This window comes from Peromyscus eremicus, chromosome 17 (assembly GCF_949786415.1).
Source record: "Peromyscus eremicus chromosome 17, PerEre_H2_v1, whole genome shotgun sequence".
Classification (NCBI taxonomy): Eukaryota; Metazoa; Chordata; class Mammalia; order Rodentia; family Cricetidae; genus Peromyscus; species Peromyscus eremicus.
Genome location: NC_081433.1, coordinates 14,368,778 through 14,386,340, shown reverse-complemented (window position 1 = coordinate 14,386,340; position 17,563 = coordinate 14,368,778). Strand labels below are relative to the sequence as shown.

At 48.2% G+C, this 17,563-nt stretch overlaps 1 protein-coding gene across 1 annotated transcript in view; it reads left to right on the top strand.

The window, feature by feature from the left end:
• The window catches only part of Atp7b (ATPase copper transporting beta), a 76,529-nt gene extending 59,808 nt beyond the window's left edge, over positions 1-16,721 (top strand). Inside the window, exons 8-21 of the mRNA XM_059244594.1 lie at positions 142-375; positions 1,033-1,124; positions 1,985-2,112; positions 2,222-2,376; positions 2,826-2,960; positions 5,510-5,704; positions 7,143-7,325; positions 8,317-8,470; positions 11,338-11,481; positions 13,338-13,480; positions 14,074-14,277; positions 14,361-14,478; positions 15,650-15,752; positions 16,380-16,721. Of these exons, the coding sequence (XP_059100577.1) occupies positions 142-375; positions 1,033-1,124; positions 1,985-2,112; positions 2,222-2,376; positions 2,826-2,960; positions 5,510-5,704; positions 7,143-7,325; positions 8,317-8,470; positions 11,338-11,481; positions 13,338-13,480; positions 14,074-14,277; positions 14,361-14,478; positions 15,650-15,752; positions 16,380-16,653 (2,262 nt within the window). The 3' untranslated portion in view covers positions 16,654-16,721. The remainder of the gene's footprint in view (positions 1-141; positions 376-1,032; positions 1,125-1,984; positions 2,113-2,221; positions 2,377-2,825; positions 2,961-5,509; positions 5,705-7,142; positions 7,326-8,316; positions 8,471-11,337; positions 11,482-13,337; positions 13,481-14,073; positions 14,278-14,360; positions 14,479-15,649; positions 15,753-16,379) is intronic.
• The last annotated feature ends 842 nt before the right edge of the window (positions 16,722-17,563 follow it).

Here is a 17,563-nt window from a genome sequence, read left to right as displayed (position 1 = left end):
GCGAGCGTGTGTCCTCCGTATCAAATAATCACCAAGAACAGAGTGGTATCAGATCCATACGTGAACCTAACTACTCGTCATCCTGAGGGCTCCTGGACGCCCCCTCTTTGTCTAGCCCTTGCCTCCCTCCCTGTCTTTCAGTTCCTTGGTGGGTGGTACTTCTATGTTCAAGCCTACAAGTCTTTGAAGCACAAGGCAGCCAACATGGACGTGCTCATCGTGCTGGCCACCACCATTGCCTACGCCTACTCTCTGGTCATCCTGGTGGTCGCAGTGGCTGAGAAGGCTGAGAAGAGCCCTGTGACGTTCTTCGATACGCCCCCCATGCTCTTCGTGTTCATTGCCCTTGGGCGCTGGCTGGAGCATGTGGCAAAGGTAGCTACAGCTAGCTACAGGTTAAGAAAAGAGCTATTCCTTCGGGTAATCTGAGTCTCAGTGCATCGGCAGCATGCGTTGAGAACTACTAATTACATGCGCTATAGAGAATGACAGAGGAATCTGAATCCCCATATAATTAGGGGCTGCAGTCACTAATCCCCCAGTTGGTTGTTCCTTCTGAAATCCCAGCTAATCTGGCTAATTAGTCAAACCTTTGTTCGGGTAATTGTGCAGTGGCACAAACTCTGAACTTTATGCCAGAGGTCACATGGTCTCTTAGTGCCAAATGGATTGTAGTTAATGTAGAAATACACACCTCCACCTCAGGCGTGGGTGATGTGTAGAGCTCTGCGCCCAACCCAGCGTTGGAATGGAGCCTGAAAAAGAGGGCTAAAGGAATTATATTGAGGGTGAAAGAAAACAGCCATTGGGCAGACTGGGATAGAATTCCAGGATCTGCTTCGGCAGCAACGGCCCGAGCTTTCCTTGTGGCACGGGCATTCGTGGCTGGCGTGGGCATTTGTGGCTGCCTTAGTGGTTAGTGGTGTGGTTGGCTGTGTTTTTGCACCAGCCACCTTTGACACCATGCTTGTGAGTGTCAGCCCGGGTTTGGACAGTCAGCTCTCATTTTACATTCTGCTTATTATTTCATAGAGCAAAACTTCAGAAGCCCTTGCAAAACTCATGTCACTCCAAGCCACAGAAGCCACAGTTGTGACCCTTGGTGAGGACAACTTAATCCTCAGGTGGGTTGTGTCCGTCAGTAGAGCCTGATCTTTCTACGTCATCTGCATAGTTGACAGCAAGTGTCCATCCTGTAGTGAATGATGCTGTTCAGGGCCCCGTATAGTCATTACCCTGAGGCACTGTCCTATGCCTGCATTGGCTGCTGTGTACCGGAAGCCTTCAGCAGCTCTCTGCCTTTTTAGGGCAAAGGCTAGCCCTTAGCATGGCAGTGGAACTCTGGTTTCAGCTGTGCACGCCTGTCTCAAGCTCATCCCCTTTCCATCGCTCAGTGTGGAGCAAGTATAGCCACCCCCCAGCATCCATGAAACTTGGTTCTAGGATCCTCAGATACCGAGTTGTCCCATGCTCAAGGCCCTCCTCTGAAACGGAATAGTATTTGCATAGAATTTTATATCCCCCTACATACTTTAAATCATCTATAGCATATCTATGATGCATTTACAATGCAAATGCTATGTACATAGGTTTTGCACTGCATTGTTTAGAGACCAATGATGTAAAAATATGTGTCTGTTGAGTACAGACAAGTCTCATGCCACCCCCACCGTGTGTGTGTGTGTGTGTGTGTGTGTGTGTGTGTGTGTGTGTGAGAGAGAGAGAGAGAGAGAGAGAGAGAGAGAGAGAGAGAGAGAGAGAGAGAGAGAGATTGATTTTTATTGGGGATGGGACCCAGGACCTTTTACATGCTAAGCAAGTGCTGAACCACCAAGCTACATCCCAATCCTTTTCCTGAATATTTTTGTTGCAAGATTGTTTGTGTCTGCTAATTTAGAACTCTCAGATACATAGGGCTAACTGTAAAAGGTCCAGTAGTCAGTTTAGGACCAGGAGGATGCTATCTGGGTGTCTTCTGTTACAGAGAGGAGCAAGTGCCCATGGAGCTGGTGCAGCGAGGTGATATCATCAAGGTTGTCCCTGGGGGCAAGTTCCCAGTGGATGGGAAAGTCTTGGAAGGCAACACCATGGCAGATGAGTCCCTCATCACAGGTTAGGTGGCTTGTTTTATGTTCCCTTCGGTGGGTGTCATGGTAGTCACTGGTCCATGTGATGTTGAGTGGGCTCATTGAGTGATTGACATTTGTCTCCTCTTCTCTAGGAGAGGCCATGCCTGTCACTAAGAAACCTGGGAGTATAGTGATTGCTGGCTCTATAAATGCTCACGGCTCTGTGCTCATTAAAGCTACCCATGTGGGCAACGACACTACTTTGGCTCAGATTGTGAAGTTGGTGGAAGAAGCCCAGATGTCAAAGGTAATGATGAAACTTAAAACTCATAATGAAATCCCTCCTCTGAGAAATGATCTCAAGGGGATTTAGCTCAGTGGGTAGACCACCAACCTAGCATACCAGAGGCCCTGGATCCAGTCTCCAGCACTGACTAAAATGGAGTGGTGGAGCCACACAGTCCTTTTATCTCTAGCTAGTCCAGAGGTGGAAGCTGGAAGGTCAGGACTTCAAGCTCATCCTTGGCCTCGGGCAGCTCCAGGACTACCTGGGCTACACTATACTCTGCCTCAAAACAAAACAACAAAACAAACCAGAAGGTGGGAAATGATCTCAGAGGTTCACAGCACCACCCACCGAATGTCGCGTAGAGATTGATTCCTAAACATAGTAATGGAGGGCTTGAACCCAAACCTTACTCCTGTCTATCTTTGTGGGTTGTAACTTCCTGTGGTCTTAATGCTTTATTTTCATAGGCACCCATTCAGCAGCTGGCTGACCGGTTTAGTGGATACTTTGTCCCATTTATCATCATCATTTCAACCCTAACATTGGTGGTGTGGATTGTCATCGGTTTTGTCGATTTTGGTGTTGTTCAGAAATACTTCCCCGTAAGTCGGATGCCTTGGACAGGATGGCTGTCATGCTTTAAGTAACTTATTGCCATTAACCCTATTCTTTTGTGTCCTCGATTGATTGGGCTTTGTTATCTGTTCTGTTTTATTTGCTTCTTTGACTTATTGGTAGAAAAATCTAAGTCCTGGTAGGATAATCAGCCTACTTCTAAAGGTCTTTATTGAGGATGCTCACTGAAGGTCAGGAATAGAGCTCAGTGGCAGAGTACTCACCTAGTATGTGCAAGGCCCTGAGTCCCATCATTGGCACTGAAACCCACATACACAAATGCCCTTTGCTTTCTACTCAGAGATAATGTTCATGACGTCATTTGGCTCCCGGTTGGAATTCTTCAGGGATTTATTGGCCGTTACTGAGTTTATAAGACATAGGTTGTAGAAAATGGACCACAATTTTGATGGCACAATACTGTGCTAGAATTTAGGGGGGAAATGTATTTTTTGATACCTGTATCTACTAATAGCAGCTTCAGTATCCTGCCTTCCTAAGCAATAATGCTTCTCAGTGTTGCTGAAAGGGTATATGTCACTACACGCAAAGCTTTTTGATAATTAAACATTTATTTAATAGCAGAGTAAGGGGATATCCATTTTCTAATTTTAAGAAGTGGGTGAAGAACACTATCTTCAAAAACCAATGGGAAATACAGTGTATCCTCAAAAAACTGTATGTGCTTAAGAAACAAGAGCTAATTCTCAAGGACACTTAGCTAAAGACATTGTGTTTTTTATGAATGGGGCGCTACGTGCGTCTGACACATGGAGGCCCACAATTAAGAGGCCAGTAGTCCCAGGACTGAACAACCAATGAGCCACCAATGCCACCAACTGCCCCACGAGTGGAGCATCAGCCCACCTTATCTCATGCCAGTGCTTATTTTAGCTTAGAGTCATGGAGTAAAGAACTAGAGATGGATCCTGTTTCCTCTTTTAAAATAGTTTCTGCCTACAGATAAAGGTCTATCAGACATGGTGCATGCCATTTACTAAGATGTAGTTTTCTCACTCAGTGTTTGTATTTTAAGTTGAAAAAGTCTAAGTTGAGTACTTGGTGGCATCTAAGAAGCCCCTTGGTGCTCTGAAGAGTGACCTGTGAATGTGTTCCTAGAATTGCCAGTGGCAGTGCCCAGCCTGACTGTCAGGGGAGTGGGAGTGTGTGGTTCTCTGCTGGTCCATGCTTTGCCTTCTTACTTTGATTCTCATGTTGATTTGCAAAATCAGGGTGTGTGCTAACAACCAGGGTACTGCATGTTTCTTTCAGATGCTGTCATCACTGCGGCAGGAATGTCATTTGTAGGGAGGGTTCATGTTAGTTTCCAGAAATTTATCAGTGCCACTAAAATGCCAAGTGTCATTTTAGTAAGAATGACTGTAAAAAAAAAAAAATCACATTATCTTTATCTCTTAAAAATCACATATTTTTTAAGTAGTTTTCCCTTTTACGTGACTCTTACAATATACCTTATGTTAGAAATGTGTCTTTTAAAATGAAAGGATAAAGGATGTAAAGAAGTTGTGATTTGTGTTCTCAATTCAGAAAACACACTTTTTATTGTAATTAGTGAACGTAGCGGCTCTTAGAATAACATCCGACAGCCATGGCCATTATGAAAATGCAGCAAGATGGGTGCAGATCCCAGACAGCAAGTCGTGATCTCACTGTGTGCCACCCACCACCCTGTAAAACAGGCCTGTTTGGTTTCCTCTAATGAAACATGCACAGAAGAGCAAACACTGTTAGAAGTGCCCCCAGGGCTGCCCTTTGCAGCTTTCCGTGGTTAATACATGGGGCAGAGAATGTAATAGCGTGACTAAAACCATGGCAGGTTTCCTTATGCTGCCCTTTAAATTGTACCGCGTCGCTGGTACCTTTCCGCGCCAGCACATGTAGCTTGTGCATCATCTTCCCGACAATTGCCTAGTACCCCGCTATGCCTATAACTTAGCTGACCGATCCCCTTTTGGTTGTTCCCAGGTTTTGCTATCACAGAGAGGAAACAGTGGTCAATAGCCTCGTAACATCTGAATGTAGGTTCTTTGGAGAGCTACTGAAGCTTTCATAGTGTTGAAGCCAAAGATGGTGATGCAGTTGCTGTCATTTCTAATACGCTATGCCCGTGCCTTTCTGTGAAGATGTCTCTCTATGTGCATATCGACTCATTTATACTCACAAAGCCCTTTGTGAGATATCACAAGGTTTCTACCCCGGGGAAACTGAGGCAAAGAGGGGCGAAGTTAGCCGCAGAGCTGGGGTATGACATGTGGTCTCACTTGTGAGTTTGTGCCCCGTGTGTCAGAGTCTTACGTGACTCTGCTCCTGACCCACCTTGCCTCTCTGGGGGAAGCTATAGGAAAAAGTTGAGGAGGTAGGAAGTGAGGTCGACTCTGGTACCGTAGCTGCACAGAAAACGGTCATGTTCCCTAAACTTCGCTCGCGGCGTTCTCAGTTCCCACTGCCCCGCTGTGACAGTCTGAGTGTGAGATTCCTCCCCGGACGCTCCCTCTGATGTTTCTCTCCTCCGCAGAACCCCAACAAGCATATCTCGCGGACAGAGGTGATCATCCGATTTGCCTTCCAGACGTCCATCACGGTGCTCTGCATCGCCTGCCCCTGCTCCTTGGGACTGGCCACACCCACAGCAGTTATGGTGGGCACTGGGGTGGCTGCCCAGAATGGTGTCCTCATCAAAGGAGGCAAGCCCCTGGAGATGGCTCACAAGGTGAGCCCCTGTCAGGTTCTGGCTGTCCTCTGTGGGAGCTTGGATAACACCTTTTACAGAGTCCTTATGAAACTAGTATCTCTGTACTGTTTCTTAGAGGAAAGCCTGAGAATGAGTGTGGAGGACTGGAGTCGGAAGCCATGACTGTCTGGGAGTAATGCAAAACCAGCAGCAGTTAACGATTGTGCAATTCACTGCTTCATGGCTAGTCACTGACTATCTCATATGGTAGATGTGATTCCTAAGGTCTTGACTCCAGCAGACTGAGGTTAGGTAACCTGCTCAGAAGCCTGCAGCTGTTAACACAGTTGCCAGCTCACACGGTTGGGATTAGCCGAGACCTGTGACTTGGGTGGAAGAGCGATAATAAGACTCTTCGTTTAGGTTGGTGTGGTGATGCGTACCTATAGTCTCGGCTCTCAGGAGGCTGAGGCAGAGAGATCATGAGTTCAAGTTTTATCTGAGCTGCTTAGTAAGACTGTATTTAAGAAAACTAAAAGTCTGCCTTTTGCCCAGCACACCAGTCTACGCTCCTGTTCATTTTCTGCGCCATTTGCCACACATGTACTTCAGGTGGGCCCTGCACCAGGTTCTCCCACTAGTCCTGGCTCCTAGCTTCTAAGGAACTCAAAGCATAGTGGGAAGGACAGGTATCCCAAAGACTGAGGATTAGGACTCCCAACTCCATCAGGACACTGTACTGGGGACCGGCCTCTTCAGAAGTTCGTAGGTTGTGCTGGTGGTGGTGTAGGAAGTTGAGTAAGATCTATCCAGATAAAGTGGTAGTGGGGGGTTGCAGAAGTGAAAGAGTAGATAGGTAAAGAGGGCCTGAGGGGACCATGCAGCTGTGTTGATCATAAGCTCCATGACATCTGCTGCATTTTTCTTCACCGTTCAGACCCTAGCACTCAGCCTGAAAGCACTCTTGTTGAATAAACTAAATAAACGATTAGAAGAAAATCTGAGATAGAGAAAGTCCTGAGGGGTGGGGGCAGTTATGAAAGTTTTGAAGGATCACATGGTAGAGTAGGTTGCTCCTTTGAGCCACTAGGTTGCACGCTGGAAAAGTCAGACTGGCCGTACAGTAAGGGTGGATTAGGGCAGGCAGGGAGCTTTGGAGGGAGGAGATCAGTTAACAGTGTTGGAGGCAGGGGCCCCCATTGAGCTTGGGAATCCAAACAGTGTATCTGCTGCTCTTGGATTATGGTCTGAACAGAGACACCTGCTGCCCTTTATTTGGTCAAAGGTAAGGTACAGTGAAGCTGTATAGACTGGCAGATGGGTAATGGTTTCTTGGAAGTAGCAATTGTTGCCTGCAGAGTTAGGAAGGTAACAGTAGTTTCCTGCCCAAGGCAGGATGGGAGAAGCGCTGCCTTAGGACATGGGGACTGTGAAAGCTGCCTCCATGTTAGGTCCTGACATGAAGTTGTTCTTGCAGATCAAGACTGTTATGTTTGACAAAACTGGCACCATTACCCATGGAGTCCCCAGAGTCATGCGGTTCCTGTTGCTTGTGGACATGGTTACACTGTCCCTCAGGAAGGTTCTGGCGGTGGTGGGCACTGCAGAGGCCAGCAGCGAGCACCCCCTGGGCGTGGCAGTCACTAAATACTGCAAAGAGGTATGCAGACCTTGGCCCTGGCATTGCATTGACTCTCATCAGCCTTGTCTTCCCTCCTCTGCCACATACGTGCCTGCTCAGCTGCGTTGGAGGAGGTCTTTACTCGTAGACAGGTTATCATGGTTATTTGGGGAACACGTGGATAACAGGACAGAATGGGTCAGACGTGACCCCTCTGCCTTCTGAGAACCCAAGTCTGAGGCAGGGAGAGACGGGTACTTCATAACTTCTTATTTATATAACAAGGGTGAGGGGACACAAGCATACAGTGGGATTACCTGGGCGGAGCTAGCACAGGTGAGCTTGAAAAGCCTGAATTTGGAGGATTTAGAGAAGCACCGTACCCCTCCGTCTTCCCTAAAACATTCAACATGGAGGCAGTGGAGTGCTTTGGGGGACTCTGCTGATAGCGTCTAAATGGCTTGAGCAAAAATTTATCATTGATATATGGGGTGATGTGGGTACCTCAGAAACACAGCGACAAGGGGGATGTTTGAGAAATTTCATTCTGTGCTTGTCCCTCATAAGGGGTCAACACACTGCTGTTTGACGTCTACCCGTACGGGTCGGGAGGAAGACTTACGCTTGCTGGCTGTTTTGATGACGTCCACCACTTCCGATCCCTTCCCGGGGCGTCATGCGTGGGGAATGCTCTGCCTGGCAGCTGCAAAGTAGCTTTGCCCTCACTCACCAATCACTTAGCCCTTGTTCTGGTGTAATCACTTTCAACATGGAGACATCTGTGTGGTCTGAGGTGCATTGACTTTTCTCTTGGATCTGCAGCCTGCTGGGTCATGAGGTATTCGCCTAGGGAGCCTGGTTCAGGTTGAGAACCAACACTGCGTCTGAAGAGGGAACACTGACTGCGCTCATCATCATAGTGCATTTCCTCATCTTTGTGTTTAACTTCCTCCTCCTTCCCTCTTTCTTCTCACTAACCTCCCCCCCCCCCTCCCCTGCCCATCTCTGTCCTGTTCTCCTGCTCCCACAGGAACTTGGAACAGAGACCCTCGGATACTGCACAGACTTCCAGGCAGTGCCAGGCTGTGGAATTGGCTGTAAAGTTAGCAATGTGGAAAGCATCCTGGCTCACAGTGATCTGACCGGTCACCCGAACGGGGTTGGCAGCTCTCCCACAGGAAAAGGTATTCCTCACTTTGGTCCCTCCTGGATCTGTTGGTGGCTGGAGCTATCTTGGGTGAAAGCAGAGGCGAGCCAGACCACCCAGTCCCACCTGTGTGATTTCCCCTCCTATAGAGACAGGAGGCTCATCGCTGGGCACTCCGTGCCTTGCCTACCCCAGGAACGCCTGCCTTTTCTCTTGCATGCTTTGATACATCTATGTTTTTAATGTATTTTGCTTTGCTTTTTGTTTTTGCATTGGGTTTTGCTGTGTTAGTTTCCAACTTGTGGACTCGAGTGACCCACCCCCCTCAGCCTTCCAGGTAGCCGCGAGTATAGGTGTACATGTACACTACCATCCCTGGCCGGACGCCTCCAGATTCTGATGCTTATGGAAAGGCCAAAGTAGCAGAGGACTTGGAGTCATAGCTCCTCCCTCCCTGGAGTGTTGTATTTCTTACTCCGTACTGATTTTCCTTCCCGTAGCTGCCGGGTGGCAGGTGGCATTGCGTCTATTCTTCCTGTCGCTTTCCCATCTGGGTGATCTCTGGTGTGATGTGGAGTGTTTTCAGAAAGCCATGGATTTGGGAAGTGGTCTGCTCACACCAAGAAGAGAAACACTGCTCAGTGGCAGATGTCACTCTCATTTTCACTTTTTTTTTTAAAGACACTGTGTAGCCCAGGCTGGTCTTGAACTTCTGGGATTCTCCTGCCTCAACTCCTGAGTGCTGGAATTGCCGGTGTGCGGCACTGCCTGCACCCTACCTTGTCTGCCTGCCTGTCTGCCTGCCTTCTTTCGTTCCTGTGTGCATATGGTGTATGCATAAGTGTGTACATGTGTGTGGGAGGGGGCATGCTTATGTGTGTGCAGACAGAGGCCAGGGGAGGATGTTAGGTGTCCTGCTCCATCACCGTCCATTTTTATCCCTTGAAGGATCTCTTGCTGAACCTGGAGCTCACTACTGTGGGCTAGGCTAGCAAACCAGTGGTCTTCCTGTCTCTGCTCTCTCCCCTAGGGCTGAGGTTACAGGCGCGCTCACATGGCCAGGCTTTTATGTGAGTGCTGGGGGTCAAAACTCAGGTTCTCAAGTTTGTATAGCAAGCACTCCTAACCACTGAGCCATCTCCCTTTTTCCTGAGGTCACTTTCTGGCCATTACATTAAACTGGTAGAGAGTGCTGGATGCGCCAAATGATAGGTCTTTATTTCGGTCGTGTTATTAGATGCCATGTGCTGCCTTTTAATAGTTTCAGTTCCTAAGGTGACCTTTCCATTAGAGCATCCAGAAGCATCAGGGTCATAGACTACTAGAAGGTGGCAGATGAACAGTCCCTTGTGTTGTCTGGAGCCATGGCTTTAGAGCATATCATAGAGGCCGGGTGTGCTGCAGGCCTTCAGTCACAGGACTTGGGAGATGGGGGCAGGAGTGTAAGACCACCGTAGACTACATTGTCATGGAAAATTCCAGCCAACAAGAATCAAGCATGCATTTAAAGAGACAGAAGAAGCTATTGATGTGTGGTCAGAAACCCAAGGTAGTGCTTTGGAAAGGTCTAGTACTGTGTGTGTGTGTGTGTGTGTGTGTGTGTGTGTGTGTTCCAGACACACACACACACACACACACATACACACTTTACAGCTTTGATAAATCAGGTAATTAATGGGTGGCCTTTGAGCTCTGTGCCCACCAAAAGGAATTTCTGTCACTGGCATGTTTATAGAAACAAATTGCAGGAATAAACATCTCTGCAGATAGGTGTTTCTCAGGCAGCAATAACAGTGTGCCAACATTTGCAAGTAGCAACAAAAAGAATTCCTTTCTTAGCACATAGGACCTACAGTGTGGCCTTTGTGCAGAGAGCTTCGAGAGTCACTTCTTTAGGTCTTTGTAAGTCGTTGTATTTCACAGATGAGGGGAAGGGACCTCATCGTATAGGAAGAAATCAGCATACTTTGAGTAAGACCTTTAACCCATTCTGCTTCTTTATACCATCATGGTTTCTAGGCAAGAATTTCTATTAGGTTGTCATGAATAGAGTAGTAATTGATTTTGTTAGATGCATATATGAGTGTTCTCTCACTGTGTGGTGGTGGCGCACACCTTTAATCCCAGCACTCGGGAGGCAGAGCCAGGAGGATCTCTATGAGTTCAAGGCCAGCCTGGTACACAGACCAAGATCCAGGACAGGCACCAAAACTACTCAGAGAAACCCTGTCTCGAAAAACAAACAAAAAAAGAGTGTTCTCTCTCTATGTATATTTTCTCTATATATATATGATATATTTTCATCCCCCTCATCAATATAAGACTGTCTCAAAAAATAGTATGTATATGTATCATAGAAACAGACTTACCTGATTTTGCTGATTCTCTTTGGATCATCTAATCCTGCCAGAAAATAATCTAGTCAACACATTCTTTGGTCTGACCTAATGCTATACAAAAAGAATCAGGGCCTGGAGAGATGGCTCAGCTGTTAAGAACACTCGCTTCTCTTGCAGACGACCCAGGTTCTGTTCCCTGTACTCACATGGGGGCTCACAACTGTAACTTCAGTTCTGGAGGATCTGACACCCTCTGGCTTTCATGAGTGTCAGGTGTGCATACATACGCTCAGGCAAAATTCTCATTTGCATAAATTAAATAAGTACCTCTAGTGGCATGTAAGGACATTACATGATGTTTAATATGCCAACAGCATTTTCACACATGAAGAATGTATGAAACACTGCATTTAATTCACAGTGGTGTTCTTTATGCTGTGTATCTTCCTGATCCTTCAAGGGGAGTGTCATGAGAGGCTATAGTTTTCAGAACAGTCCTATGTCTCTGGGTTTGAGTTGATTGTGAAGCTGGACTATCCAGGAGTAACCAGTCTCTTTTGAATAGATACAGGCCCCCAGACCTTCTCTGTGCTGATTGGAAACCGGGAATGGATGAGGCGCAATGGTTTAACCATCTCCAGTGAGATCAGTGACGCCATGACAGACCACGAGATGAAAGGACAGACAGCCATCCTGGTGGCTATCGATGGTAACCTCTGCCTGAGATTAGAACACAGTTCACTCCTCTGCTTTGTAAGAGGCCTACTCTGTCCTCCCCCACCCCTCCCCTCCCTTCTGTTCTTTTCTTTTCCTTCTTGCCCGCCTTCTCTCCTCTTCCCTTTGCTTGTCATTATTTTCCTCTCTTACTTCCTCGTATTTTGAAAACCGAGCCTCCCTTTCCGTTCATTTGATGTCTTTTTCCAGCTTGTCTTGCTGTCTTTTCACCCAGTCTCTCCTCTTGAGGCCCTTTCTTCTTTCTCTAAATTATTTCTTTTATTTTTGAGATTATAATAGAATTACATCATCTTTCCTCCAATGTACCCCTCACTTGCTCTCTGTCAACATCATGGTCTCTTTTTCATTAATTGTTGTTACACACGTATCTGTATGTACTGACTGGTTTTCTGTGTCAACTTGACACAAGCTCGGGTCATCAGAGAGGAAGCCTCAGGGGAGAGAATGCCTCTATGAGATCTAACTGTAGGGCATTTTCTCAATTAGTGATCAATGAGGGAGAGCCCAGCCCATGGTGGGTGGTGCCATCCCTGGGCTGGTGGTCCTGGGTTCTATAAGAAAGCAGGCTGAGCAAGCCAGTAAGTAGCACCCCTCCATGGCCTCTGCATCAGCTCCTGCCTACAGGTTCCAGCCCTGCTTGAGTTCCTGTTCTGACTTCCTCCAATGATGGACTATGATCTAGAAGTATAAGGCAAATACACCCTTTCCTCTCCAACTTGCTTTTTTGGTCGTGGTGTTTCATCACAGCAACAGAACCCCTAAGTAAGACACTGTAGATGTATATATGTATATATTTCTAAATACGTAAGTACAGCCAGCTCAGTCTGTATAATGTTACTATTGTGTATGTTTTCAGGGCTGACTGTTTGGTACTGGTTAGCCAATGGCGTCTCTTCCCTGGGGGAGACTATTTCTCCCACTCTTCACTCCTTAAGAGTTGAGGCCCTTCCTTTGTCACCGTCTCCATCTTGATCCAGTGCCAGCTCTGCTCCTCAGGTGGCAAGTCAGAGTCATCCTTCTCAGTCATCACACGGACAGAACAGGAATCCACCTCCCCAGATGCCCTTGCAGCTTCCTGCTGTCCGACTCACGGATGGGCACGGTTTCTCCTGACTCTGTGTCTTAGCACTCAGGGTATACCAGACAGTATGCTGGAGACATCGGAACTTTTGTTTTGTTCACTTTAGCATTCATTATTAGAACGAAACTGGAGTTGAATGAAAAATAGTTTACAACGCTGTATTTTGAATACTCCACTCAAATATGTCTTCCTGCCCCAGTCTCTGCCCCCTATAATGCTTATAAACCTTAGTCCCTGCAACTCCTCGTGGCAGGATTGGGTTAAGTAGAGGACACCCGCTCCATTGTGTTCCTCTTACTGTGTCACATCTCAGAAAAAGGATATTGCACAAAACGTGTTTTCTGTAGGGAAGGACACAGAAGGATAGTTTTCCTAGGTTAGATATCCGTCATTGTAAGCAGCATTTGGATACTTCTCATATTTTAATAGCACACACACACTAGTTCTTATTATGCAAAAGGTTCTTGGCAAGCATGTAGGTTCCCAGTGGAAACTGTGGAAAGTCCGTAGGGCTTTGGAGGGTGTGCGGTTGTCCCTGTTCCTACCCCGTCAGGAGCCACTGTGCACGGTTTGCTATCACTTCCAGGACTGAAAGAAACAAATCAATAGAACCCAGACGCTACATCAGGTACTTTGGAGGGTCACTTCCTGTGGATGACGTGTGCAGAGAGCCATCCTCACAGGTCCTGGCTTTGGGCTTGCCCGCGGCTGCCTGTCGGCTGTTGCTGACTGCGGCTGCTTTGTTTCAGGTGTGCTGTGCGGGATGATCGCCATCGCCGATGCTGTTAAGCCAGAGGCTGCCCTGGCGATATACACACTGAAAAGCATGGGTGTGGATGTGGTTCTGATCACAGGGGACAACCGGAAGACAGCCAGAGCCATTGCCACTCAGGTATGGCAGCGGCCAGACATTCTTCTTCCTTGAAAATTACAAACAAGCCCACTGATGCAAAATAAAGCAGCAAATAAGTAAAATAAAAATAAAAATAAAAATAAAGTAATCTAAGCATCTGGTGTAAATAAAAGCACACCTTTAATTCCAGCACTCTGAGTCAGAGGCAGGTGGACCTCTGTGAGTTTGAGGAAGCCTGGTCTGTGGAGCAAGTTCTAGGCAGCCACAGCCACATAGAGACCTTGTCTCAAAACCAAATCCAAATAAACAAACAAACAACAGCAGCCCATTATTTAAGCATCCTATTACAGGAGTGCTTTTTTGGCTCAACTTGCTTATGGACGGAGGTGAATGACTTGATCATGACCCACGTAGTTCTGAGCTTGGAGCACAAGGACAGTATCACTGGGTGGATGCCTTACCCCATAAACCAAGACTCTAGTGTGAATGCCCGCACACTGTACTTCCACCCCAGCACACGGTACTCCAACCAGCCAGACACGCGCCAAGCCCTGACAGTGTGATTGCTGCCGTGGATCCCTGCTTCTGTTCAACGCTCACCTACATTACGGCATTGATTTTCTTCCTTCTAGGTTGGCATCAACAAAGTCTTCGCTGAGGTACTGCCTTCTCACAAGGTGGCCAAGGTCCAGGAGCTCCAGAACGAGGGGAAGAAAGTAGCCATGGTGGGAGACGGGGTGAACGACTCCCCAGCCTTGGCCCAGGCCGACGTGGGAATTGCTATTGGGACTGGCACAGATGTTGCCATCGAAGCAGCAGACGTGGTTCTTATCAGAGTGAGCCCGGCGGCGGCGTCCAGGTCATAGGAGGGGCTGGGGTTGCCGTGAATCCGTTACTCAAGTACGCTCCTCTCCTGTAGAATGACCTATTGGATGTGGTGGCCAGCATTCATCTCTCCAAGAGGACTGTCCGGAGGATCCGGGTCAATCTGGTGCTGGCACTGATTTATAACATGGTTGGAATACCTATTGCCGCAGGTAGGTAGGGGCAGCGCTCATCTGTGATGTCACCTTTGGTCTCTCCACTGAGTCCCTGATGAACTATTGAATCATCCACCTCCTGGGCTGGCTGGTCAGACACAGTGTGGAAAGTCCTGGGGGGTCCCACAACCTCATTCACTCTGACCCTCTGTAGATAGCTGATCAAGGGGCATGGCCCTTCGTTTAAGGTGACCCTGTTCTCTGAGGCTTTATTAAGCCATGTGGTCTGAGGAAGAAGCATCATGGGATGTTCTGAGGTACCTGCTGTGCCAGACACAGTGACTCTTGTCTCAGAGCCTATCTTAAGAGTGAATCCTGCCCCGACTCCAGTCTACTTCCCACAAATAACCTGGAGAGAAAAGGCATTTCTGCTTTGGAACTGCCCTTCCTCCCCTCCCACTGGGGGGGGGGGAGGGGTGGGACTAGGCAAGGGAACGTGCCAGACACTTCTGCAAGGCTTTATAGGCTAAAAGGACCTAAAGGTTATTTTTTTATTACATTTTGTGTGTGTGTGTGTGTGTGTGTGTGTGTGTGTATGCATGCATGTGCACATGGGTATTGAGGTCAGAGGATTCCTTGCCAGAATCAATTCTCTCATCCCATTATGTGGTCCTTGGAACAAACTCAGGTCATTAGACTTGGCAGTAAGTGCCTTCACCCACTAAGCCATTTTGTTAGCCCCTGACCCAAAGTTCTTAAGCACAGCTTTCCTGCCTCAGTTTCTCTTTTATGTCCACGTGGTTAGTCGTGACTTCCATAATCGAGATTATCCAGTCTGCCTCAGCCTCCTGGGCCTAGAAGTCAGACAAGCGTCTTTCTGTCTCCAGAGCCAGCTCAGGCGCTTCATTCCCTTCTTAGACTCCTGGGGATGTGTGGGACCTGGCTTTCAGCCCTCCCTAGAGACCAGATCATTATCTTTGTAGACAAGTACTATGGCCATCCATAGTGTTTCTCCCTTGTGGTTCCCAACCCCTGAGCTGGGTGGTGCTACCAATACACAGTTCTAATCAGGACAGGCAAGAGAGACCCATCTTCCCTTCACAGCACCTTCTGCTAGCTTTCAAAGGTGTAAGCTGGTGGGCATTGTCTCTCCTAAGTTCCCAAGGAGGGCTCTCAGTATTCCCTGGCTGTCAGGTGACACTTGCCCCCCCCCCCCTTTTTTGGGCAGGTGTCTTCATGCCCATTGGCATCGTCCTGCAGCCATGGATGGGTTCAGCGGCCATGGCAGCCTCCTCTGTGTCTGTGGTACTCTCCTCTCTTCAGCTCAAATGGTGAGTCCTGGGCCTGGAGCAGCTGCTGGAGCCTCTGCAGGCTCCACTGTCTGTGTTCACAGCAGGTCGGGGCACACCAGCGTGCTTCCTGGTTCTTGTTCTCCATCCTTTGTCTGGGAAAAACACAAGGGACCTGAGCGGATTTCTATAGTGATTTTTCAGCAACCTGGACAAAAAACTGCCCACTTACCAGTTGTCATAGGCTGGGCCTTTCTCATGTGCTCAGGAGCTATTTATGTGAACACCTGTAAGCACATGATCCCTGTGTATTGCCATTTTTTCTTCTTAACAAAAGATGTGCATGGCCTAGGGATACAGCTCACTAGAAGAGCACCTGTCTAGCATGTGCAAGACCCTGGGTTCATTCAGTTCTTAACACTGCTAAAAAGTAAAACATTGATTTATTTATTCATTCATTTAACAAAAGTGAATGACAGCCTGCTATGTGGGACTATTTACATAGAAAGTTTTTGGATCAGGTGAACTTTGAGCCGTGGGAATTCAGTCTTTTCCCTTCAAAACCCATGAAATTTTGCTACATGTGTTACTGAAAGATGTAGATTTTACCAGAGAAAAAGAGCCTCATGTCCAGAGTGATTCAAGTACTCTTGGATTCTTGCCTTCCAGCTATAGAAAGCCCGACGTGGAGAGATATGAGGCACAGGCCCATGGCCGCATGAAGCCTCTGAATGCATCCCAGGTTAGTGTGCATGTTGGCATGGACGATCGACGGCGAGATTCTCCTAGGGCCACACCGTGGGACCAGGTCAGCTACGTGAGCCAAGTGTCTCTGTCCCCTCTGACATCAGACAGACTGTCTCGGCATGGTGGCCCAGCAGATGACAATGGGGACAAATGGTCCCTGCTTCTGAGTGACAGGGATGAAGAGCAGTGCATCTGAGAGCTCCAGGTGGCAGCCCTGGGCAGGCCAGGGTGCTCCTTCTAGGTGAGCCTGCATCCACTCACGGTGGTCGAGCCGGCAGGTGCAGCCCCAACCAGCAGCGTGGGGGAAGCGAAGCTCGTCCCGAGCCCTGAGCGTCCTGCTAGCCTTCCCACAGTAGGTGGCAACTTCCCGGGTGTCTGCAGAGACTGGGTAGGACTGTTCCCTCAGAAGCCTGCTAAGATGGGCAAGGTGCACTGCTCTCGCTGTTTTCCATGTGAGCAAGGTCACATCCTGCTTGGGCTCCAGTACAGGAGAGGAAGCCAACACTCTCCACAGAGCTCTGCCTGCTGTGTTTGCATGGATATCTGTGAAATGAGGAACCATCAGTACCGAAAACCTAGCCAAGCCCCCTGGAGAGTTCCCCTCCAGAGACTTCCCACACAGCGAGCTCCATCCAGAGCCTTCCCGTACCAAGAGCTCCCCGAAAGCTTGGAGTTCCATAGCGCACACGGCCCGTGTAAGCCTCGGGTCCCCTCAGATGTGCCTGCTGTATTCTGGTTGACATCCTTGATACCACGATGTCGTTGCCCTCTGTCTTCTGAGGACAGAGTTCCTGTCTTGGGCTAGGCATTCTGGCTCTTGCGTTTTCTACCTAAAGGTGGCTCCCTGCTTTGCACCCCAATCCCAAAGCTTCCTGGCACCCCTCTTTAAGGAGAGAGTTCTGTCTCACTTAGAGCCCCTTCTGCAGATTCGAACATGCTGCTCCCAAACAGCTGGAGGGAAGCCAGAGCCCATTTTCCTGTAGTATTCAGGTCCTTGCCACCCGGGGCACCCTGTATGGCCCTGTCGTGACCTGTGGTGCTTAAAGCAGTGTCCCTTGGGGGATGTATGCATAAAGGAACCTTCCTGTCACCTAGTGGGAACCTAG